The sequence below is a fragment of the Pomacea canaliculata genome, linkage group LG1 (genome assembly GCF_003073045.1).
Source record: "Pomacea canaliculata isolate SZHN2017 linkage group LG1, ASM307304v1, whole genome shotgun sequence".
In the NCBI taxonomy this organism is placed as follows: domain Eukaryota; kingdom Metazoa; phylum Mollusca; class Gastropoda; order Architaenioglossa; family Ampullariidae; genus Pomacea; species Pomacea canaliculata.
Window position 1 is genome coordinate 24,948,801 of NC_037590.1, and position 24,576 is coordinate 24,973,376.

The following is a 24,576-nucleotide window of genomic DNA, read 5'->3' on the forward strand; positions in this document are numbered from 1 at the left end:
GTTTCGTGTGTGACGTCAGCAGGTTCTGCTCATTATCTAGCAGGGAGGTAACTACCTCGTGAAACAACAAACCACATCCAGTGGACTCACTGAATCAGGTAATCGCCCTTTCTATTTGAATAAGAAATCATGTGTGCTTCATTTCGACAGGTCTGGGGACTGCGGTGGGTCGCCAACCTATGAAACTGGAGGCTCTGACATCAATGTCCTCAGTAAGTATAGCACTTACACTGGCTTCACATCACTACCTTACCCAGTCTCTTACTTCGAGATCAGCCCGGCTTGAAATTGTTTGGAATGTTTGTGACAGTTCTGAAATAAAAACGAGAAGACTTCCCATGGATGAGAAAGCTTCCATCCAGCCTTGATGAAGGCTGAAGAAAAATAAAATCAGGTGTAATACATCATTAGAAAGTGAATGGGGATGTAAAGAGCTAGATCCCATTTTAAATGAAAGCAGCACGATGTCTTTGTGCCAGACGATGGATCATCCTGTCAGACGACATTCGCGGGGCATATCGGGATCAATGAGCCACGTGCGGCGATGGCCGGTCGTCTGATGAACGTGAGGTGAAGTGGTGTGACGGGACACGAACGCCCACCGTGAGATACAGATGCTTTAAAGGTGCATGAACACCGTTTACAAAGTACCTTACATACAGTAGTACTGTGTCTTACTCTGGAGACAGTAAATGTTCTCATTATTTTTTATTCAAATTTCATCTGCTTCCAAGCAAATATGATTGCAAACTGTTTACAAAAAATGTTTCGTCTGCTGTTTTGCCTCTCGGAGAGTCTCTCATGCATGCAAAATGGATGATAATAAAAGCATCAAGAAAAAAATCTCAGACTAATTGAGTCAGTAGTCGATCTCTTGCATCCGAGCCTTGTGTCAGAGAAATTCGAAACTTTGCCTGCAGACAACCGAGAGACGGGAAAACCGCTAATACCTAGTGACCACCATGGTTTAAAATGTTTCACAATGTTTTGTGATACGCTATATTGTATTTGCGTGGAAATGGTGCATTGTATTTCGTGGATATTAAGCATTGACTGGACTCACTGGATGGACATCTTATGTTCCATTCTGATATCTTACTGTTGTATCCCTGGTTCACAATGCCAGTATTAAACGTTTAGTTTGAATGATTTATTCCATTCATTGCTTAGCATGCCTAGATTAGACTTACTCTTACAGCTTTGTGAACTTGAATTTCTAGGTGACAATGTTGTAAGCTTGCCTGTTAAACAAGTCTGAAGGTACCTCTGAGCTATCTCAATAACTTTAGAGCAGCTGTATACAACATTATTCAAGCTCCTCTTGTCCTTCACGGGTAAACGGTTGTAAAACCAGATGAGCGAGGACAGCAGCTCTACATGTGGAATCTATAAAATCGCTGAAGTAATCGCTGGGTGACAGAGAAAGACCAGCTTTCAGAGAAGAAAGAGGCGTTGTTGAGCGTTTTACACAATAGCCCATCCCAGCAAAATGACCTGTCGAAGCTGGTGCCCAGGTATTTCAATGTATTGACAATTTCCACGTCCTGGTCATGGGCGACAATTACGGGACTTAGTGGAGAGTTTCGATGGAAATTAAAGGCAATTTCGTTATCTTACCCACATTAAGTCCTCAGAAATTGTCATAGCACCAGGCAATAAATTCATCCAAGGCTACATTATTGGTATCTATTCGCTCGCTATGAAGAGAGACCTCAGTGTAGTGTCATCGGAGAATATGACAAGATGTTGACCCTCATAGTTACTGCGACAGCTGTTTGTATACAGAATAAACAAGCTCAGGGATAAAATACAGCCTTGGGGTGATCTAGGGAACATCGTGAGTAAGAAAAAGTGCCATTGTTAACCAGACAGTAAATGATCCATGACACTACCTAAATCGAATATCTCAAAGCGAGTACACAAAGTGTTAAAAGTATCAGACAGGACCATACTGTCAACACCTGAGATGTAAATTTTATCTTCCGATCCCTTGAGCCGATCTTTATCAGGCTTTGTAGAAAATAACAAAACTTCTCTAGCTGTGACACGATAAATAAAAAACAATTGAAGGTGAAAATAAACGAACCATAACTCCCTTAGTCACGCAACTGCAACAGGAAAGGGAGAGCATCGGCGTGGCCGGAAATTTCATCTCTCGCTGGAATGATGCGCTGCATCTTTCTGTCCCCGTCAGGGTTATGACAGGCCTAACCCTATTACATGTCTCCAATGTCTGTGATGTTTTATTCTGACCAGCAAAATTTGCTTCAACGCCGACTAGATCATCACAACACGCGAGCTGAAAGCAGACAAAAATGGAAATGGATAGACGCAGATGCAGAGAGTAAACACTGGTATCAGGAAGACAGAAGAAAACAATGACGACAGACAAGAACAGAGTGAAGACAAACAAAAACATACTGAAGACAAATTTTAAAAATACCTATTCAAGTCCCCGCATGGGCAATGGGCAATGTCAAAACACTCTCCATTCACACTAAGAACACTTGTAGGGTGAAATCCATTCACGTCTTGGCCTGTAGCCTCCCGCCAATGGCGGTGACGACCGGTAATGGAGGAAGGCAAGAAGGGTAAAAATGTATGCCATTAATTTTCCTCTCGTGATGGCAGTCTATAATGTTTTCCTCTATAATGAGGGGAGACAAAATTCGTTTATTTACCCAAACGGCTTAGTGATGGATCTTGCCATTGCACCCATTGCACCAGGCCCTCCGGGAACCTGACCCTCCCTAGGCACCAGGCCCTCCGGGCACCTGACCCTAACTCTACCGGCACCAGACCCTCCTATTGAACTGAAACTTCCAAGATGATGGGTGAATTCTCATTTGGTACGGTTATCGGGCTGGGTATTGTTGTGATCGGTTTTTGTCGGTGTACAGAGACATAACGTTGTTCGGAATGCGATCAACCGGCGAAAGGAGAAAGCGTTGCTGCTATGGACAACATTTGTTCAATTTTTCCCCTATTACTTTTTTTTTTTTTTAAACCAGGCCCTCACGCACCAGACCCTCCTCTTCGCACCAGACCCTCCTCTGCACCAGACCCTCCTGTATGCACCAGACCCTCCCATCGACCTGGAACTTTTGTTAAAAAAAGTTTTGCACTAGGCCCTCCCCCGGGTTTGTTTGCTTTTGTTTTGTTTTGTGTTTTAAAGAGCGTGGGTCCTGCGTTCGTGGGTGCTTTTCGCTCTTGCAACCGAATCATCGGTTCAAATTTTCAACGTGCGGAGCGTTCACCCGATCGACACGGGCGCGCTCTTTCACTCGAGACACAGTCAAGCGTTATTCGATACGCCGACGCGGCTGGCCGAAAGGAGCACTACGACAAACCCCTCTCTCTGCTCAACCAGCCCACGCCTGAGCCGTGGGAAACGCGACAGCGAAAGCCGCGCGAATCGCCACCAAGCCAACCCGTACCAGACCTTCTTCGGTCCGCTTCGAAACCGGCTCGCCAGATGACGGGACGCAGACAACGATCGCTTTCGACCGAGGGCTTCGCACGCCGAGCGGGTGCTCATTTGCAGATGAAAAATACAAAACTGGGTGAGCATTTCATATATAGAAACCTTTATAGCCACGGTCCCTTTCGCGCACCTTTCAGGACGCCTGCTTCCCATGTATATAGCGCCGACCTTAACCATACCTGCCTTGTGCCACGCCTCCCATTGCACCAGGCCCTCCGGGCACCTGACCCTCCCTAGGCACCATTCCCTCCGGGTACCTGACCCTCCTTAGGCACCAGACCCTCCTCTGCACCAGACCCTCCTGTATGCACCAGACCCTCCCATAGCACCAGGCCCTCCATTTTAGTATACTTGAAGGAATCGAGGTACCCCTAAATTTCTAATACCAAAGCGAAGTTAATGACGAGTAAAGTTTTTTCAAAGTCTTTGACCAGACCCTCCTATCTGCACCATACCCTCCCATCGAACTGGAATATTTTCAAAAGTTTTGCACCAGGCCCTCCCCTGGGTTTTTTTGAAGAAAAAAAAAGAAAAAAGCGAAGTAGTAAAAGAGAGAAAAGTGGTGTGCTGCTTTACCGGTGCACCCGGTAGCTGCATCACCACCTTTCCCCCTTTGTACTGAGGAGGGGGACTCGAGCCCATCGTCGGAGATGCGTCCGTCTGCGAATGCGGACAAATCTCCTGGTCCAAGGCTGAGTCTCAATAGATCGCAGTGAGGTGGCTGCTCTACTAAGTACGACACCCCGACCGAGAACTAGGTCGTCTATGAATGATTTGGCATCTCCACGTCGCATGGGGTGAAAATCGTCCTGGTCCCCGCCGCGCACTGCTCGGCGCGAGCGGCTGATGACCCCTTCCTGTGGCTTCACCACCGCCGCGGCTGTGACACCGCGGCGTGTATCGCAGCGGCACTGAAAGTATCGTTACATATTCGGGCGGGATTCTGACTTAGAGGCGTTCAGTCATAATCCCTCAGATGGTAGCCTCGCACCATTGACTTATCAGCCAAGCACATAAACCTTTCGGGACGCCTGCTCTTCATGTATATAGCGCCAACCCTAACCATCCCTGCCTTGTGCCACGCCCCCCTCCAAATTTCTAACCGGGTGCGAGCCGTTCAGGCCCTCCCTAGGCACCAGACCCTCCCGAATCCCTTCAGCCGTTGCCGGTGTACAGCGCTGCCGAGAGACCGTTGTGAGTCTTTTTGCGATTTTTGCCCATCGTTTGAGAAAAGACACTAGGCCTACAGCAAGCGATGCTCGTTAACAACGATTCCATTTGAATTCCCTGGGGAAATTATTATCCATTTTATTTCTATTGATGTTTTGGTCAAAACAAGACTTGCATGACCATGAGAAATTAGAGAGAGGATAAAATATGTTACTTTTGTTTCAATTTTTTTTTCTACACTTGTATTGCTTTATTTTGCTTCAGTGCTGAAAGAAAGTGCACATCAAGATAGTGAACATGGTGGCTTAGAAGATTTATTTTCCAATGATCAGCGAAACCAAACCCATTTGACTGGACTAAACAGAGATGGAAAAATGCAAGACTGGGATAGCAGACTTCTCGATTCATTTCAAAACTGACACCATTGCTCTATTGATGACAGACAGGTGTATGTTGAAGATGACGTGTTTAATTAAGATGAGGCTGAACCTTACACAGTACTTGTCTCATACATTTCATACATCGCAAGTCTGTTACATGCCACACACCATAATTCTTACACAGGAACGCGTTATGTTACAGGTCCCACACGTCACATGTCACATGCGTTATGTTACAGGTCCCACACGTCACATGTCACATGCGTTATGTTACAGGTCCCACACGTCACATGTCACATGCGTTATGTTACAGGTCCCACACGTCACATGTCACATGCGTTATGTTACAGGTCCCACACGTCACACGTCACATGTCACACGCGTTATGTTACAGGTCCCACACGTCACCCAGGCCACACGTCATCATACTCACACGTGTTGTTCTTTTGCTCACCTGCATCTCCTACATCGCGGAGGAAAATGCCAACACCACGTGTTAGTGCAGACTTCGTGCGCGTGCTGAGTCACAACAGTTTTGTATATCAGGTACCTGTGAGAGTTTAGAAAAACAGTTACACACAAATACTTAGACACAACTCACGTGCCTGTGTGCGCCAGGTATTCGGTGGGAGTTTAAAGAAGCCGTTACACAGAAACAACAGACTGGGACATCTAATCTAAAAAATGTTATTTCCCACGAAGGCACATTTCACAAAATACCATTTGCTTTATTATATTACAGTTTGACTATCATGCACTCGACTAAACCTTTAGGCTAGGGCAACGGCCGTGAGATATGTATGTGTAAACCTTGACATAAACTGTGTATTAAAATATCAAGAAAAATATTTCAGAAGCGAGTAGAATGAAAGGAGACAAGAAATCTGATTTTTTTTTTAAATATAAAATTTATCACGAAATTTGACAAGAGCTTTCATTAGGCCACGTGCGTTTGAAATGCTGACAATAAAACACATCTGGATACTTACGACTCCTGTACAGTGCACTCAGTACCAGTCACATTGCCTGAGGTCACACCTTGCACCACGTGGAAAATAAGAAAACAGACCAGAAATCCCAATAGAGCAGGACACTTCAGCTTCGTGTTCATTTTCTGACCCTGCAATAATACTGTACTTTATTTCGTCTTCCTGTAAACAGTAATATTCCTGGGATGATAGATTATCCCTATATTATCTACCTTGATGGGTGTTAGTTCCTTTGTGCACTATTCTACAGTAGCTGCATGGAAGAAAAGAGACTGCTCATGTAAATGACACTGAAGACGATGTTACACTAGATTTTACTTCCAAGAAGTACAGTATTCCATGGAGAGCCAACTGTCAGCCTGTTATTTTAGACTGTAAGCAGGGCCGCCGAGAGCCACCCGGGCCCCGGGACAGACCTCTCCGGGCCCCTTGTACTTGTAATCGTAAATTATTTTCCCAGTATATAATGTATGTTTACAATTCGAATCTCAATATCTACACTCAAACTCAACTTCTGCATGTGTAATGCTTGGGTGTTCTGTCCTTAGACTTTTCTTTAAAAGAAAAAGAAAAGGAGAAGAAGAAAAAAAAAAATCCAGTGACCAAGGCCGGGCCCCCTTGACAGCCGCGGGCCCGGGTACACCAGACCCCCCTGTCCCCCCCTCTCGTCAGGCCTGTATGTGTGAGAGGGTGTGTGGGTATGTCTGGGCGTTGTATTTGTATACATATATAGATGTGCAGTATATTATGCTTGTATTGTGAGGAACATGTCTTGGACTGTCTTATACATAGTTTCATCTGATTTGCAAAGTGGATATAAATAATGCAACATATTCTGCAAAAGCTGCCCGGTTTTCGTGAATACTCGTGTCACTTACATCACGGACGTATATTTCTGGACGAATTCCGCCGCATTAGTTTCTAAAGCGATACGAAAACAAAAATTCGCTTCTGGTTTAGACAACTAGCAAAAAAAAAAAAAAAACAAAATGCGAACTCTCATTTTGACGGAGGTACGAAAGCTCAAGCTTTATGGCTTGCTGTTTTTCAGTGTTGTATTAGGGTTATTAGTCCTGGGAAATGGGTCAAGCAATATTGCCAAAAAAGGGGATGGGAACAAAATTTAAATCTATTTTATCACGATTTTAAAAATTAAACCGTTAAATGATCAACTTCGCGAGAGTTGATCGCGACAGCCAGCAGTCAAAAGATGTCTATTCAATGCTGTGTACTGTTCTATGCGGCTGAAGGAAGACATCTCACCCATGACGTTTAAAATACCAACACGATGGCCACACACACACGAGTTTGCATGTAAGCTATTAAAGAGACTTAACTGTCTGCTTGATTCTCATCAAATAGAATGACAAAAATAAGAACGATCACAAGAGTTGACGGTAATATCAGGAGCCTTCACAGCCAAGCAGGGCTAAGGATCTGATGAGCAATAAAATCACGAGCGTTCCAAGAATTCAAATTTTACCAGCTTCATGCTGAGATAATGTCCTTTGTTGTTATCATGTTCTAGAAGGTAAAAATGCTTACCTACTGTTGTTGAAATCTAATGCTTGTGAACTGATATCAGATAATAACAGATTTGTTTCATAAAGTTGATAATGAAACAGAGAATCAAGTTCAACACATTTTATTTTAGTATAATTTATGATAATCATGATGCAAAATAATAAAAAGTGTTCACAGAGAATGCAATATAAAATAAAAAGAACAGAATAGGGCTGATTTTTATTTCATGAGAAAATATTGGTTCTCAAATGCATAAAAAAAAAAAATCTTAAGCCAAACTAGACATCCAGGTTCCTTCAGAAATCCTGCGTCGAGTTTTTTTCCCCACAAGCTTTTTTGAATCCACTGGTGTATTGAAATCACGAAGAGGTAGACGATCAGGAGATCCTGGGATGGGAGCAGCAAAACAGGTGCGGCAGACTGCTACGTACTTATCACCCCCACCTATTACCTCCACCTAAACAGAGATGATTATTTACTGGTTAAAATGTACACAGTAAGCATAAATATAAATATGTATAATATAAAAAGATTGCTTAAAATAATCAGTGCTAAGGAACTGAAGTAATTTGGCAAAAAAAAATTACGTTTTTTTAAAATCTTGCAGTTGTCTGCTTTTGTGACATCAAACCACAACGTTAATGAGCCACCCACTATGGTTTAAAATCTATCCTGGCATTTACAATAAAATATTTCAAACACTAATGGTCAGAAGGCGCACACTACTTACAGCTAGTATTTGGAACTGATCCAATGGACCACACATCTACTACATGGAACTGATTCATCGACCAAATCAACCCCCCCACACACCCTTAAAGGAAGTAAACAATGTCCAAATGCAGTGTTACCACTGCATTCAAAAAAAGGGTTGCAACACATGACACAAGAGTGTACAGTGAGTCTCACTTCATTTTCCTTTGTTTTGCGTCGTGTAAAGGCTGCAGACTGGTAGCAAATGGCACATATAGCACTCAGTTTTGTCACATTTTCTGCCACTGGTACCAAATTTAAAATATCACCAAAAGCCTGAAATCAGTATTGATAAAATCAAACAAAAAATTAAGCAAACAACAGCAAAGTATTCAAAATATCAACTGATGTTTATTTACTGCAGATCCAAGAATTCTTGCCCATACACCAAAGAGAAGCAGCTACTAGACTTAACAAGCGATTAACAAAAAAAAAAAAAAAATGTTGCTGATATTAAGAAAGTGTAATTTGCTTCCTCAATGATTATTGGTCATCAGATGCATTAAAAAAAAAAATGTAATCATGTGGTGCCAAACACATCAATAGCAATACAGATCAGCAAGAATACTTGCAGACTTACAAATCTGAATTTGACTATTTCTTTTGTAATTATTTAAAAGAAAAAAAAAAACAATCATTAGCACATAGAAGTTTAAAAAGTGTCACCTTCTTCTGGAAAGTTCCATCCAGAGCTGCTACAATGACAATTTTACCCTCATTGGCTAGTTGGTCAGAAAAACTTACTACATCTGTAAACTAGGAAAAAAACAAAACAAACCATAATAGTAGGTCAAGTGCAAAATATGTTACACTAATTTTAATACTTGCTTGTAGTTTTAAAATAAACCATGACTTTTTCCCAAAACTTATCTAAAAACAATGTTATATTGATTGTTATTAAAATACTTAATTTTGATATGTTTTCTATACTAAAATTTAGCTTAGTTCACGTATAACTCATTTACTTATACAGGCTCACAAGAATCTATATGTTCTTACTCCCTTCTACGCAGTATTCTTCATCTCCAGCATGCTGAAAATGTTAGTATAATCATTTACCAAAAGGTAACTATCATTTGGGGGAAAACGTCACAATAACATTTTTTTAAGCTTCTTTAATGCCTTCAGACACATTAAATCTTTGCACAATGCCACAAATGAAAGGGGTGACACAACAATACAACACAATGAATGAATTTTGCAACAATGACCTGAAAAAAATGTTTTGAAATGAAACCTGTTTAAAATAAGCATACCAAACATGCCAGCAATATTTAAAAGACTAACCATCTACAGAGGACACAAGGAATAATATAGGCAAATAGTGACTCACACTGCTGTATATCATGAAACCTTTGATATTGTTCTTTCTCACACATACATGAAAACACACACACAAAATATAGATGCACAGATACTTATACATGACACAAATCACTCACGAATTGGCCTTCATCAATCCCAATGACGTCATATGTTAAGGCATCAGAGAAAATTGGTGCGAGTGTTTTTGTGGAAATGGCAGGAAGAGTCTGCCTGTAAGAGACAAAGCAAGCATGAGGTATTTAAGCAGTAAAAACTGTGCATAATACTGCCCAGGTGTTTAAGCAGTAAAAACTGTGCATAAAACTGCCCTTTCAAGTAGTCCTAATAGGATCAAATGAGCTTTTTTTTTTATATATATAATCCGCACTATTTCAGTAAATGTTTATGCCAAATTATGTGCTGTGGATACAATGGTTTTTTTTCTCCCCAACTAATGATTCCTTAAGTTTTTAATTGCTCTAAAAAACTTCTTGTGCAGAAGTTCATGCCCCTTATCTCAGAGTGGACTTGGAGAAGATCAGTAGAGAGCGAGGCAAAGGCTGCCGGAACCACATGGGCCCAACTGAGGGGGGCTGCCCAAAACCGGGTTCGCTGGCGAGGTGTTGTTGCGGCCATATGCTCCTCGAGGAGTAACAAGGAATGATGATGATGATGATCTCAGAGTGGAAACAAGCTATGCCATGTTGGCAGAAATGGGTCTGCTTTATGAGGTTTTCAAATTAACTAATGTTCATATTACCTAAAATAAAGATAATATAGTAACCCCCTAAATCATCTGCTTAAACAAATTATTTTAAGTACTGCCTGAGAAATTTGGTTTGAAACAGGATAAACTTTACTCAGTGACTGATTCACTAAATGCTGAATATGTATTAATGTACTGGATTAAGTAGTAAGTGAAGCTTGTTTAAAGATTTTGAAAAGTAGCCATATTATGGGAACTTTTTTTTTTCTTAATCATGCAACTGCAAGGGAACTATCAAGCCACCATAATTTTCTCATATTCTGTTGTTACATTCTTTCCCTCTCCCCTCAGTATGGGCCAGAGATGACAAAATATAGTGAGCTTCTCTCTCCTTTTCTTCTCCCTTTCTCCCTTTTCCCCCATTCTCTCATCTTTGCGCTTACACAGCTGGATGTACCTGCGATAGAGTAGAAGACACTTAAAGTTTTCTGTACAATAAAGTGGTAGTAAATATGATGCATACTTTATATGTGGCAGAAATACCTGTCATGTGTTGCTACTCCATTATCTGTGTAGCGAGTGTCTCCAGCATATTTCACAATCAGACAGCCATACTGCGCCACTCTGTACCTCTTAAGACGCCTGATCAGCTCTGTTCTGTAAAAATAATTCATTAAGCGATTGTGGTGACTGATAATAAACATATTTTCCTTCATATTGATTCTGGCAGAAGGGGAGAGGGAGATGTCTAGTAACTTGCAGTTATTAGAATCTAGTATGTTGGGAGAATATGAATGAAAAAGATATAAAAGAGGAAGTTGATTTTTATCAGATACATAGGACAAGAATAAAATGACCATTCTGTAAATAAAGCAGTAAGGTTCAGTGTGTGTGTGTGAGTGAGAGTGAAAGTGAGCATGCACAGGTGTTTATGGCAGCAGTGGTGTAGGAACCAGGAGGGCAGCCTCCCCCTCAATAAAAGATACTGAGGAAGCAAGATTTTATGTGAACATTGTTCACTGTCAGAATGGAGTTTGCCCCCCCCCCCCCCAAAAAAAAAAACCTGAGAAACCTCCTATGCTCTGGGCAGTGACTGAAACCACAAAAATCCACAATTTGTCTGATCTCCATCATATCTGGCATGAATGATTTTTATTTTTCATTGAACACAACTGTCAACCTACTAAATATAAGTTAAGGAAGAGGTATGAAGCATACAATTTCACTACATTAGTTTGACTGAAATAAACTGGCAGATCGAAAGTAGACAATAAAATCACATGAAGAGTTATAGCTGGTTGTCACCAGTTGTATACTGTTGTATATTTCGGTCATGATTTGTTTAGTTCTTAAACATCGATCTTCTGATAAATTGGCCGATTGGTGCCTTTAAAATAGTCGATCGACTGATCAAATTATAAATGTATAAAGGTACTACACATTCTGTAAGGCTAAATATCAATAAATAATCGAGAATGATAAATGCATTTAATAGTACCACTTACGTTTTTCCAGAAAACATTGGACCAATGATGAGCTGAAAAGACATGAAAAATTAAGTAATCACTTTACATTAAAGAATAAAGAACACAATGGAAGAATTAAACTAAATGTTATTAGTAACCTGTTTTCATAATTCTATTCACCTTTACTCTGTGAGCAGTGGCAGATCCCGTTTTGGGTTTTCTCTCAAACTTAAGGCATTCAAAACAATTTGTTTAACAAATTTTGCTACATTTGAAACGACGAACAAACGTTTGATTATCGGAAAATGATAAGTATTCAAGCAAAATCTACCTCAATGTGTCCTGATTGTCCCTTAACATTACAGTCAGAACGCTGGTCAAACTTGCAGTTATAAGTATTTTCACTCATGTCTGTTTTTCAGCTAAAGGGCGGTTGCTTTATCGCGAAATTCACGCTTCCCGCCACGTAAATTCCGCGCAGTCGGAATGGTTCATTACATTGTTTAAAGGCACTGGCGCACATTAGTAAATGTTCCTTAACCCTAGATTATCAAGTATCAACTGATATCAATTTTATTCTTAAGTTTTTATATGGGTCATTTAGAAAACCTTTTCTAATGTAAACATCAAATTTTACAGAGCCTTTCTAAGCCTTGCACCGCTGGCAAAGCAATAAGAGTGATCTCTCACTGCGACTTGCTTTCCTTAACAACCAAAATGGCTGACACTGAGGTAACTTGCGCGATAGATGACATATAGTCTAGTTTTGCTTTGTCAGATGTGCTTGGTAATAACTATAATCAATGTCTGAAATTTAATTAAAATATGCTTTATTTAACATGGATTTGTGATATAAAAAGCATGTAGATGTGTTCGACCATTTAGAAAGGCCATATATATATATAAAATCCATCTCAGATTTGCCATTTCCCGGCTTATGTCGATTAGTAACAGTAGACGATAATATGTGTTTAATATTGCATAATTAATAACAGCTCTTTTGGTTCATTTTCTTCCCGATTTCATGCTACTGTCATTTATTAATTGACTATTATCACAACAGTCCCCGTCACAGTATATATGTAGCTTTTTATCGCTCTGGAATTTTGTAACACGTATACGTACTTTCTTCCAAAATAAATCCCTCAGGATGTAACATACATCTGAAAGAATTCACTTTCTCGTTTCAATGTCCTACAAAATCTTCTATGCACTTTTTCTTTGACAAGAGCAGATGACTAAATTATCTACCCAAATCAGAATTAACATTTATTAAACTGATCCAATGAAACTCCACCACTATAGATAGGAAAGATCTTATATATGACCAGCATCATCACACTCTTCCATAGCCTAGCCCAGCATAATTAATTGCTACCAGTGGATAGGCAAAATGCTCAGGCTACAGCTGACCCCTTATATCAATTTTGAGCAAAAAATTTAATGCTACACTTTAAACACACCCGGTAAACACACACAGTAAAAGTATCACTGTTTTGTTTTGTTTGTTTGTTTGTTTGTTTGTTTGTTTAGTCTAACTTGTATTTTTATATAATTTATATTTTAACTAATCAGCAACTTGAACTGGTTTTATTCTGTAAACACTTAGAATTGAAAGGCATTGTTCCCTACTTAGTAAATATCATCAACAATTTTGAAGAGCAGATATAATATTCATTTTATCCATGATTTTAACTACTTTATTAAATATATCCATGTAGACTTTTTCAGAAGCTTAAAGAGGATCAAGTAGTCATGGTTTGTACCAGGTTATTCTAAATTTATCCACATAATTTGACTATGTAACAAGGGAGAGACACTAGAAACTATGGAACAGTCACCAGGAGAGACAGAAGAAGATAAGACATCTGCAGTTACAGAGCAAAAGTCAGAAGAAGAGCCTATAGCTTTGGATGAGAAGCCAGAGTCAGTTGATTTGCCTCCTGCCAGTGATGAAGGAGATGCTCAAACAACAGAGGAGCCAGGAGTCACTGGAGCAGAAACATCCTCACCAAATGGTGAAAGTGAAGTAACAGGCCATGATGAATCTGTTGGAGGTTGGTAGTTATATTTTCAACCAGAAACATACTGATACTGTTACATTTTGAATTAAATGCTGATATTACAATGCCTCTCTGAATATTTTGTGATTTGCAACTCTTAAAACAACTAAATTTAGTATTATATAAACCTTGGTGTGTGTTTGAAGTTTTGTTTTTGTAGATAAAAACTTCTACTTAAGGTACTGATGATCAAAATGCTAATATATAGTGATCAACAATAATGATATTTAAAACTTCTGCCTTCTGATCAAAGTTCATGTGAAGGTTCTTCCACAGTTTTTGATCTAGAAAATGTCATTGAGATTTGCTATTCTGTGGTTCATAAAACACTCAAAAGGAAAAGGGAGATTGAAAGTAACGTTGTTTTTTTTTTTTCAACAGATAAAACTGCCACTGACTTAGAAGTAGAAGAGAAGAAAGGTGGAGAAGAAGATGAAAAGGGAGAACAATCAGAAAGTAAGTTGCCCTCATCTGGGTGTCCAGTCAGCAGCTAATGCTATTGTTATTTAGTCCTCCAAACACTAAAGGTAAGTTTGCTCATAGCTGTGTCCAATCAGCATCTAATGTGATATTCAGTCCTCAAAGCACAAAAGGTAATTGTGCCCTCAGCTGGGTGTTCAGTCAGCAACTATGAATGTTGCCATTCAGTCCTCAAAACACAGATGCTGCTCTATACAAGTACATGAGGTATAAAGATATTTGGAATGCTGAAGCTTAGAGAACAGAGACCGTATCTCACTTTTCTTACTATGTTCATTTTCTTCAAATACTAAGCTTGACGTATTGGCTATTTACACGTAATGCGACACAATTTGTCATACATAGCAATAAGTAATGAATCATTTTATATTATTTACTGTGGAAAAAAGTCAAATTTAGTGTTCTAATTACTATACTCTTGGAGACTAATTCATTAAAGTCAGCAAAATAGATCTGTTTTACTTGAAATTAGAAAGGACATTAAAGATAGAATTGGGATCAAATTTGTATTTAATATCTACAGATGTAAATATAATCATACATGCCACCTAATACGTACATGGATGTGCTTACATACATTCATAAGGAAACTTCATGATATGTAAGAAAAAAGTGTCATGCACTGTGTTTTTTTTTAAAAAAAACCATCTTCCATGCACTTGAACATTTCTCTTAATTTCATAAACGTCACAGGAAAAGATGATGAAGAAGAAAAGAAAGAAGAGGAAGTTGGTCAATCTGTAAGAGAAGATGACAATGAAGATGAAAAACCAGAGGAAGAAGATAACAAGGATTTAGGTAATGAAGAAGTGGAGACATCAGGTGATGCGCAAGTCGATGAAGGAAGAGAAGAGGAGTCAAAATCCCCTCTTCCACAGGTAAGAAACAGTTGACGATGACCTTGATGGTGACCCTCTCTTAGAGAACAGTATAATGGTTTAAATCAGGGATGCCCAACCTACGGCCCGCGGGCCATATCCGGCCCGCGACGTTGTGCCATCCGGCCCGCGAAACTTCTGCCCACAGTGCAGGAAATCGGCATGTTAGTAATTTAAAAAAAAAAAAAAAAAAGAAAAAAGGGAAGAAGAAGTATTTATCCCCACGTAGGGGCGTTTCCCAATCTTTTTTTCGATGAACGAACATTTCGATTCAGTGCTCCAATTGGTGTCTCTACGATGAGGCCGGACATTCAGAAGTTGGTTTCGGGAAAACAACTTCAAATATCCACTAATTACTACATAATTAATGGTAAGTACAACTTGTTTCTAATAAAAATGGTATTTGCTCTATTTTTTTTTTTCTTTTTTGTATTTTTGCGGTGAAGTGGCCCGCGACACGGCTGTCCGAAATGGATATGGCCCGCAGGCCGAAAAAGGTTGGGCATCACTGGTTTAAATGATAAAAAAGGTAGGTATTCAGAAAGAAGAATATTATGTAACCATCACGTCAGTCCCTGATGGCTATATATACGTAAGGATGGGCTAGTCCTAGAAGAACACAACAAAGGTGGAAATTGCTCCGTAGATTTTATTCAATCTTACTCGGCGGCTGGCCTGCCGTCTCTCTGCTTTCGCTTCCAGAATCAAAAAGCCTCTCTCAACTGTAAAGCTACACTACTTATATATTATTCTATCCCCGTCGAACATTCCAGAATCATCCACCCCCTCTTCCCACGGTCTCGTCACGACCTTTCTCAGCCCCCGAGGTCACCCCCAACCCGACCTGTCTGGCCATGGTCTCCCCAAGTGGCTCGATCAGGCACTTCGTAACTTCTGGTGTAACAATAGGTATAGTGGCAAGTTGCCGCAGGTGGACAGTTCAAGGCTGGCTATTACGGACGCAGTTGGCGTGACTAAAGGACGGTCATGGAGCTGTTCAACCCCTACCCTCTACAAAGACATAATTAACTTGGTACACTACTAGAGTGCTACAATTATTTTATGGTATCTAATGTTAAGTTGATCAAGATAGGTATTATTACCACTTTGATGACAACCATTAATAGTCAAGATGAACAACCTAATAGATTAATATTTACTTTTCTTCAAACTCCACATTACTTTTTGTTATAATTGTGGTCATTCTTCTTCAGGGAAGTTTTTTGTGTGGAGTAGCTAGAGCTTTGAGATGGGTGAATGTGTTGTACAGGTTGAGCAAAGAACAGCTAATAACAAATTTATGGGTGAAAATCTTCATAGATTCCTCAGAAACTGATTAAATTACCTTTTTGAGAAATATGAATTTAGTTTTACCTTAATGGCTATCTGTATTTAATGTAAGTGATACATCTTTCATTACGACATTAGACTGACTCATTTGCTGAGGGTGAGCGACCAGAAAGTCGGGAAGCAATTCATGTTGGGGAGAAACTGTCACGTGAGCCAACACCAACAAAACATATTTATGAAGAAAGCATTTTACCTGAAATACTTCGCCCAGGCACTCCAGAAAGAAAAGGTATTTATTTTTATTGTATGATTTGTGGGTGTACTGCATGCTTTGCTCTGGAGTTCACATGATTTATCTTTCCATAGCAATTCATTTACTGTAGAAAACATAAATATATTTTTAACATGATGTCATTTGAATCCATGAATTAAAATTTTTAAATCAATTAATAACCTTTTAGTTCATATACACACCAGGAGATACATATACATAAAGTATTAAAGTTAAAATTTTAGTGCCCTTAGTATTTTAAAATGCTATTTTAGTGTAAAATTTATATAAAAAGTTGGCAAGTAGTAAGAGACTTATTCTTTTTAGATGTGAAAATGTCATAGTTACAATTAACAATTATTTATTCATAGTTACAATTAACAAGCAATGTTTTTCAAGCCTAGTATGTGATTGAATAACTTACTTAAATAACAGGACCGGAAACACCTTCCTTTCACGCAGAAGAGGAAGAAAAGGCTGAACATTATGAAGAGAAGTTTGACAGAGAACCCCTGATTGAGAGATACCATGTATGTTTACATAATATATTCTGTTTCATTTAGTGACATACTTTAAGTTCATTGTAACACTGCTATAGCCGTTCCTTTCTAATGATAGTTTATAATTATCTTTAATTATTCTTCTCTTTTGTGGTTCCTTGGTAAATGAATCACCTACAAAATTGCCTATAATCTTTTTGTTTTGTTGTGTTTTAAACTTTTAATATTTGTGATAAGTTCCAGGCTGCTGTTTAAGTTAGAACTTCTGTGGGGTATTTACATTTACATGATTAACTCACATCAGTGTTTACATATGAATGTGCAAATCAAGCTTCATAGGACATGCATACTACATTGGTGTGAATGCATGTGTGTGTGTGAGAGCGAGAGAAAGAGGTGAATTAATTGTATCTTAAAAGAGTAGGTCTTTTTTTCTAAGCAGTTTTTATTTTGAGTATTGATCTCTGCTATTGAAGATTTTTATGGTAGATGGCGCTAGCAGATCGAGAGCAACTGCTGCAACAGAATTATTACCTGCAAAATAAGATAGCAGAATATTTCCGCAAGAAGAAAAGTGATGAACGACAAGACTATGAAAAGAACGTTACAGATCAAGAACAGAGATACCTGAAGTATATGGGTAAAAAGATATTTCATTCTGCAGTCATATATTTATTTTTTTTCTGACATTGGGAGAAGTCAAGTTATAGCATTAATCTGATCGGCAATTGACTGCAAATAATGTCAGAAAAAGGGACATGCAGTTGTTACCATTACCTATATAGGGGCATAAATTTTTTTGTTCTTTTACTAAAACCAACAATTAGAGTACCACCCAATGCTCAGGACTAAGACAAGCAAAAAGAGGAATGTATTTGGAAATTCTTTGTGTCTGGTCCAAGAAACCAGATAATATAAACCAGATGGTATGCAAGCACAAAGTGCTTCTCTCAAACACACCCACATTACTATTGAAAAGACTTACACAGCTAATAACTTCAAAATTAAGATATAATTATGTTATCTCTTTTAAATATGATATTAATGTGTTCCCATTGTCTTTATCAAGAACATTTTCATTAAAGATGACTTTTTACTTTGTGTATCAGCCCAGCTTGACGAACTCCAACAGCAGTATAGGACAGAAAAGGATAGATATGAGCAGCAGATAGAAGACTTAAAGACACGCTGTGAAGAAAAACAGAAGCATGTAGATGCAGAACACACTCGCTTTGCAGAGTTTAAAAAACAAGTTGCACTTAATGCCATAAATAGTCGTTCTGGAAAACCAATTCCACCTAAGGTAACTGTCATTCTGAGTAGCAAAGTCTTAAGATATACAGTGTGTGTGTTCACATGTACATGATATGCTGCATGCATACATTTAAACTTCAATAAGATAGGCTTAAGTCCTTATGTTTTTTTCAATTTTTTGCCACTAAAGTTTAGTTTGTAGTCTGGTCAACATAAAAAAAAGCTTCAGCGAAGCTGTATGACCGCGGCTCTCAAACGGTGGGGCGCGCCCCTCTGGTGGGGGGTGGGCGATCGACGTGCTTACAAGGGGGGTGCGAAGGTGGTCATTTTTGTAAAGTTTCTTATACCGGTATTAGTGAAATTAGCTTACATTGCTGGCTAAGAGGGGCGCGCGGACGTACCTTTGTTCGTCAGGGGGGGGGGGGGGCGTCACAAGTAAAAGGTTGAGAACCGCTGTTGTATGGTTTCTTTGGTTTCTCGATGTTTTGGAACCATCTGTCTTATAAGTTCTTTTGCATTTCAATTCGGTAAGTTCTTATTGAAAAGATCTCTTCACTTTGAATTCAGGATGCATAGTTATTTACTTTTTTCTGGTAATAGAAACAGAACTTGCATATATTGCATTATAAAATTCTTTAGTCATGGGAGAAAATTGCAGTGTTACAAACAAGAAAACTGATGATACTGTTCTCTTGTTTCGTGTTTGTTCAGGACATTGAGCAGTTCCTGGTTAATGAAAATAAGAAAGAGCAGGAGGTTGTTAACGTGAGACTGGAGAACATCAAACTAAAGAATAAACTCAAGAAGAAGGAACAGCAGCTGAAGTCCAAGGTTTGTTAGGGTGTTTTACTTTCTGCTTCTGAGAGCTGAAAGCATTTATCTCCCTTGCCTTAGCATATGAATGAACGTCTGGATTTATGGCCTATTTCCCTTCCTCTCCCCCAAAAAATTCACTGATTTTACACCGAGTTTTTCTAAGGTAGTTTTCTTTTGCCATGATAATGAGGCATGGAGGAATGTATTTTAGAAAAATATCTTGATGGTTAGGGGTGGGACTGGTTTTACTGGTGGGATGATGTTCTTGGAAAGTTAGTTACTGTGCAATGATATTTACCAAGAATGCAGTGCATATTGAATCATAAACTTTGTTTCAATGAAATAACCATAAGCAAGAATATCTAATCAGTCAGCATTTATCAAACCAGAGGAATACTCTTAGGAAAGTAACAGTACGTTATTGTCTTAAGCAGATGCATGTGAATGTTCAAAAGTACTTTATTTTCTCACGTTGGTAATTGTTTTTCTTTGTTGACAAGGCAGCGAAATAATTCATTCACTTGTAATGTAATGTGCATGGGTATAATGTAACATAAAATATAATAAACTACTTGTGCATAACATGGCTTAAATCTAACAGATATAATATAAAATGCAGTAGATCACTTAGGTGGGATATTATATATACATATATATGTTTAACAGATGTAATAAATCACTTACATGTAAAATGATGTATAAGATAATGAATAAACAGCTAATAATAAATAGTTTAAACACTTATTGAATTCTGCATTTTTTTGTGTACAGCATACTGGCCTATAATGTACCGTTGGTCTTTAATTTGGCTCTATGACCCCCAGTTTTGTGTTTAATTTTGGCTGTCACTTTATCTTTCCGCAAAGTGTTCTGTCCATATATTCATAAGCATAACTGTGATATAAAAGTGAGTAGAAATACATTTAGGCTTTACAAACTACCTAAAGAGCAGTGCACTCTGCAATATACCAGTTCCTTAGCCATGCAACTGCTGACAAAGCACTTACATGTTCATGTACTCCTAACATAATGTAAAGCACTAACATGTTTATGTTCTCCAAATACACTGACATGTTCATTTAGACATGCAATCAATGACTAGGAATCAAAATCTGGGATGTGAAAAGATGAAGGGTTCATTTATACAACACTCATGCAATTATTCCCGGTTAGTTTGCCTCAGATGTTTTTGTGCACAGTGTGTTTCATTTGCAGGCCAGATATTAGTAAAAAACATGGTTAGTGAAGCATGTTGACATTTAATTTTCATCTTGCAGATCAGAGGTCAGTGATGAAACATGTGAATGTTCCATTTTCATTGTACAGGAGGAGCTTGCCGAGGGACTTCATCTCATAGACTTTGAACAACTCAAGATTGAAAACCAGACCTATAACGAAAAAATCGAGGAGCGAAATGAAGTATGTTTTGCGTGATTTCTTGTTATACAAGAACAGTTGTTGTACAGTATATGCTGAAGTAAAGGTTTTGAGCCACTTGACCAGGTATATACCCCTATTAGTGATCAATACACCATTGTAGAGATGCTACTGTTTAACTTCATAAACAACTGTAAACTTCAATTAAACTGCCTTTTTATCTCAGCATATCCTCAGGAGCTCCTTAAGCTGATTCACCTCACTTAAACTGTCTGTTTCCTTTCAAATCATGCTCAGGAGCTCCTTAAGCTGCGGAAGAAAATTACCAGCACTGTGCAGGTTCTGACACACCTGAAGGAGAAGCTTCAGTATGTGCAGGGGGAGAACCACATACAAAAGGCCAACCTCATGGAAGTAGAGGCTCAAGCAGCACAGGTGGGCATTGAAATTCTAGTCATAGTATTATTATCAGTAGTTGCCTTTATGGGTCAGGTAGGGGTGAAGCTACTACATCAACTTCATTGCTTTTATTGCTTATCATTTTTGTGGTTGGTAAATCATTTTATGCAGCATTTATGTCCTTTTAGGTCTGTGCAGCTTCACCAGGCTGACCTACGACATTTTAGCTAGCTTTTGGTGAATGTATTTTTAAATTTATGAGGCTCAGGTTTCACTCAGCTTATTATTGCCAGGTGTACCTAAGGCAGCCAAGTGGTGAAAAGGGGTCTAGGACGAAGTATGAGTGACTTTATGCTAATTTTGTGTCCTAGCCACCTAAACAGATGAACTTTCTAGAAACGCCTTATAGGCTTTAGGTGTAAGTCATTTCTACATTAATTCAGAACTTGACAGCAATTGCCCTTGGGTCCTGTGGAGCAATAGTTTGGTGAATATTTATACACTCATACAAAAGAAGTCTTTACCATTAAGGTACACACCTACCCACCCACCCAAACACACACTACAGTTATGTAGTCAACACACAAACCCACATATAAACACATATATATGGGTGTGTATATGTATAGGTCTAATCTTAAAAAGCATGGATTGCTGGAAAGCAAATTGCCATCAATCACAAATGTACATATATGGCAGCTCCCACAGTTCCTCGTCTGGTGCCAAGGAATGCTGTCAGGCAATTTTATTGTGGACAAAGACTGCATGCATTAACGATCAGGGTGAATGATTGCTTGATCTCATAAACATTTTGATAAAGCAAACTTCATGTTTTTGAATTTGCTTATAATAAGAGAGCGAGGTATATGCTGCAATGTGAAACCGTAAGTCCGTTAAGGCATGTGGCACAGACAACTGCTAGCAGAAATGCTGAAATCAGCAGATGAACAGGTAGTTTGTTTTTTAACTAAATATTTAATTCAATTTTTGCCAGAGGGCAATATCCAGATATGTGGAAGCTGTTACTGTGCCCATTTATAAGGAAAGTGGTTACAAGTGTCTCAGTAACTACAGTGGTAGCTCCCTTTGAAGCATGGTAGGAAAATGCTACGCATCAATATTATTTACAAGACTATTTCATTGGCATGAAGAAAGCAAACTTTTACCAGAAACCCTAGCCAAGTTTACAAAGGTTACTCAACAACAGACCATATATTTTATTGTATGCTGCTGTTGAAAAAATATCTCAGAAAACCGGGTAAATTGTATGCGTGTTTTGTGACTTGAAAAGGGCTTAATTATGACTCTGTCCAACATGTACACAACATGAGAGCCCTAATTAATTCTGGACCATCTTGCCTATTTACTAAAATAATCAATAGCAATGTATGATTCCTTAAAAGCATGTATTCCAACAAATAATGAAGTCACTGGTTTTTTTTTACCAGTGCGCTTGAGACCTCCGACAGAGATGCATAGCCAGTCCAACATTATTTTCACTTATTATAAATGAAATAGCTGATAAAATATCTGCCAGTAGCAAACACAGTGTTCAGCTGTATCCGGATCTGATAGAATTTTTTATCCTCATGTTTGCTGATGATCTAGTTCTATTATTAAGTACACCGACAGGCCTCCAAAACCAGATAAATTGCTTGTGATGTTATGTTTCATATCTCAGTAGTCGTTTTAACCCTTCTTAAACTGAAACACATGAATAAGAACCAAGCTAATTGCTTGGTATTGTTTACATTTTTACGTCAGAATTTCAATATAAGTTTATTTTCGCTGTATGGGGGAACATTTAAAGGAACCTAGGACGGATATTATTGTACTGTGGGCAGGTGGGCTTCATCCTCAGTGGATCCTACACAAAACAGCCATTTATAGTATGAGTGTTTGGTTATAAATAAAGAAATATTTAAGAACATGAATTTAGCACTTTCATTCAAAAGTATATTTCGTTTTCATGTATATATGAATGTTTATGCGTGCACGTGAATGAGAGCATATATATATATTTGTATGTGTGAATGTACAGAAACGAGGTTCACCTTGTGGTATTGGCAGTAATGGCCAGATGTCAATAAAGAGTTTGAGCTCTCACCCACTAGATAGATAGATTACTCGTACACAGCTTCTGATGCTGGTGTCTTCTATTTGCAATTACACAAGCCTTCAGGATGACATTATTGCCACACCGAATTTAGTGGGCCGCCATCTGCATCTATGTTTTGCGTGATATTATGAAAAGGCGTTGCTGTGTTGGGTAGATTTACTGATATCTGCCTCAGCACCGTCGAAAAATGAAACATCAGTTATTAAAGTCTGCTCTAATTTTTTCTCCCCCAGAAACGAGATATTCTGTCGCGGACCAAGCAGGCCAGAGATGCCCTACGCATTGACAACGTAAAGATGCGACAGAGCTGCGGGCTGCTGGGCAACGAGCAGCTGCTCAGGGACTTCCAGGATCGCAAGGACGAGGGAGAGGAGCTGCAGACCAAACTGAACCGCCTCAAAGTGCATCATGCTGAGCTGACGCTCAACAGCAGCCACGTACGACGTAAGATTGACCAGGTGCGCGCAGATCGCGAAGAGGGGGACGACTAAATCGGCTAAGAGTGCTGCAGGGAGTAGTGGGGAGGGGTGAAATGGGGTTGGCGAAGGTGTCACAATGACAGCAACACAGCAGACTGTTTTCTCTGTGTCAACATCACGTCCTTTCTACAGGTTTTTGTATATCCACTACGTAAAGTGTTTTATTTGAATATTAGGTGAGTACGTGCTTTGCGAACATGGAGGGTTTGGAAACCACGCATACCTTCAGCAAATAAAAAAAAGAACTAAACAAAAAACAGAACTTGATTAAATTCCTTGCAATGTGTCTTACAATAAAGTCAGTGTTTGTACAGAAACAAAAGGTATTGTACAAATGACTTGTAAGCTATGTGAGTTTCCTCTATCGGATAGTACAAACCTGTCTCACATCCCAGACTGATAGCCTCGATCGCTTCCGTAGTCGGATAGCTCACATTCCTTCTCCTCCGATCCTCCCCCACCTACCTGTCTCTCACGAACTAGCACACTGTCTCTGTCTCTCTCTCCTTCATTTGCCTTAAGTACGTTTCCTCATTGTGCGCGCGTTTGTGTGTGTGTGTGAGAGAGAAGGGTTGCGGAAGAGAAGGACAATTTGTGTGTGTGAGATGTCAGACAGTAACAATTCCTTTTATTCGGTAGGTTCGTGCCAATAAACGATGTTGGAAGAGTGGGTAGGGGAATCAAGTACAAAATACATAAATACAGTGCATTTACATAATACATAAATATAGTTACAACACATTAATTTGTTATTAACAATACCAGTAATTTGCAAATCATTGTTTTCTCTCTGAAAACTTTATAGACAAAGTAAGCAACATTTGGAATTAATAAAACAGTTTCTTGCAAATAAAAAAAAATGGATAAATGAAA

General features: G+C 39.0%; 2 protein-coding genes and 1 long non-coding RNA gene across 3 annotated transcripts; 1 reads left to right on the forward strand and 2 right to left on the reverse strand.

The window, feature by feature from the left end:
* Positions 1–1,299: 1,299 nt before the first annotated feature.
* LOC112556588 lies at positions 1,300–6,228 on the reverse strand. Its single transcript, XR_003097777.1, has 3 exons — positions 6,024–6,228; positions 5,489–5,584; positions 1,300–2,299 (listed from the first exon to the last, which is right to left on the reverse strand). It is a non-coding gene; the product is annotated as an uncharacterized LOC112556588 (long non-coding RNA).
* Positions 6,229–7,747: 1,519 nt separating this feature from the next.
* On the reverse strand, positions 7,748–12,447 carry LOC112556529 (thymidine kinase, cytosolic-like). The gene is made up of 7 exons (XM_025225626.1): positions 12,109–12,447; positions 11,817–11,848; positions 10,855–10,968; positions 9,743–9,836; positions 8,967–9,056; positions 8,457–8,576; positions 7,748–8,004 (listed from the first exon to the last, which is right to left on the reverse strand). Exons 1-7 carry the CDS (start codon positions 12,184–12,186, stop codon positions 7,816–7,818), a joined length of 717 nt encoding a protein of 238 aa, XP_025081411.1. The 5' UTR covers positions 12,187–12,447; the 3' UTR covers positions 7,748–7,815.
* On the forward strand, positions 10,304–24,025 carry LOC112556459 (coiled-coil domain-containing protein 96-like). The gene is made up of 13 exons (XM_025225490.1): positions 10,304–10,336; positions 12,417–12,509; positions 13,588–13,834; positions 14,222–14,296; positions 15,014–15,198; positions 16,627–16,777; positions 17,195–17,289; positions 17,749–17,899; positions 18,369–18,562; positions 19,225–19,344; positions 20,656–20,748; positions 21,004–21,141; positions 23,458–24,025. Exons 1-13 carry the CDS (start codon positions 10,307–10,309, stop codon positions 23,713–23,715), a joined length of 1,830 nt encoding a protein of 609 aa, XP_025081275.1. The 5' UTR covers positions 10,304–10,306; the 3' UTR covers positions 23,716–24,025.
* Positions 24,026–24,576: the final 551 nt, after the last annotated feature.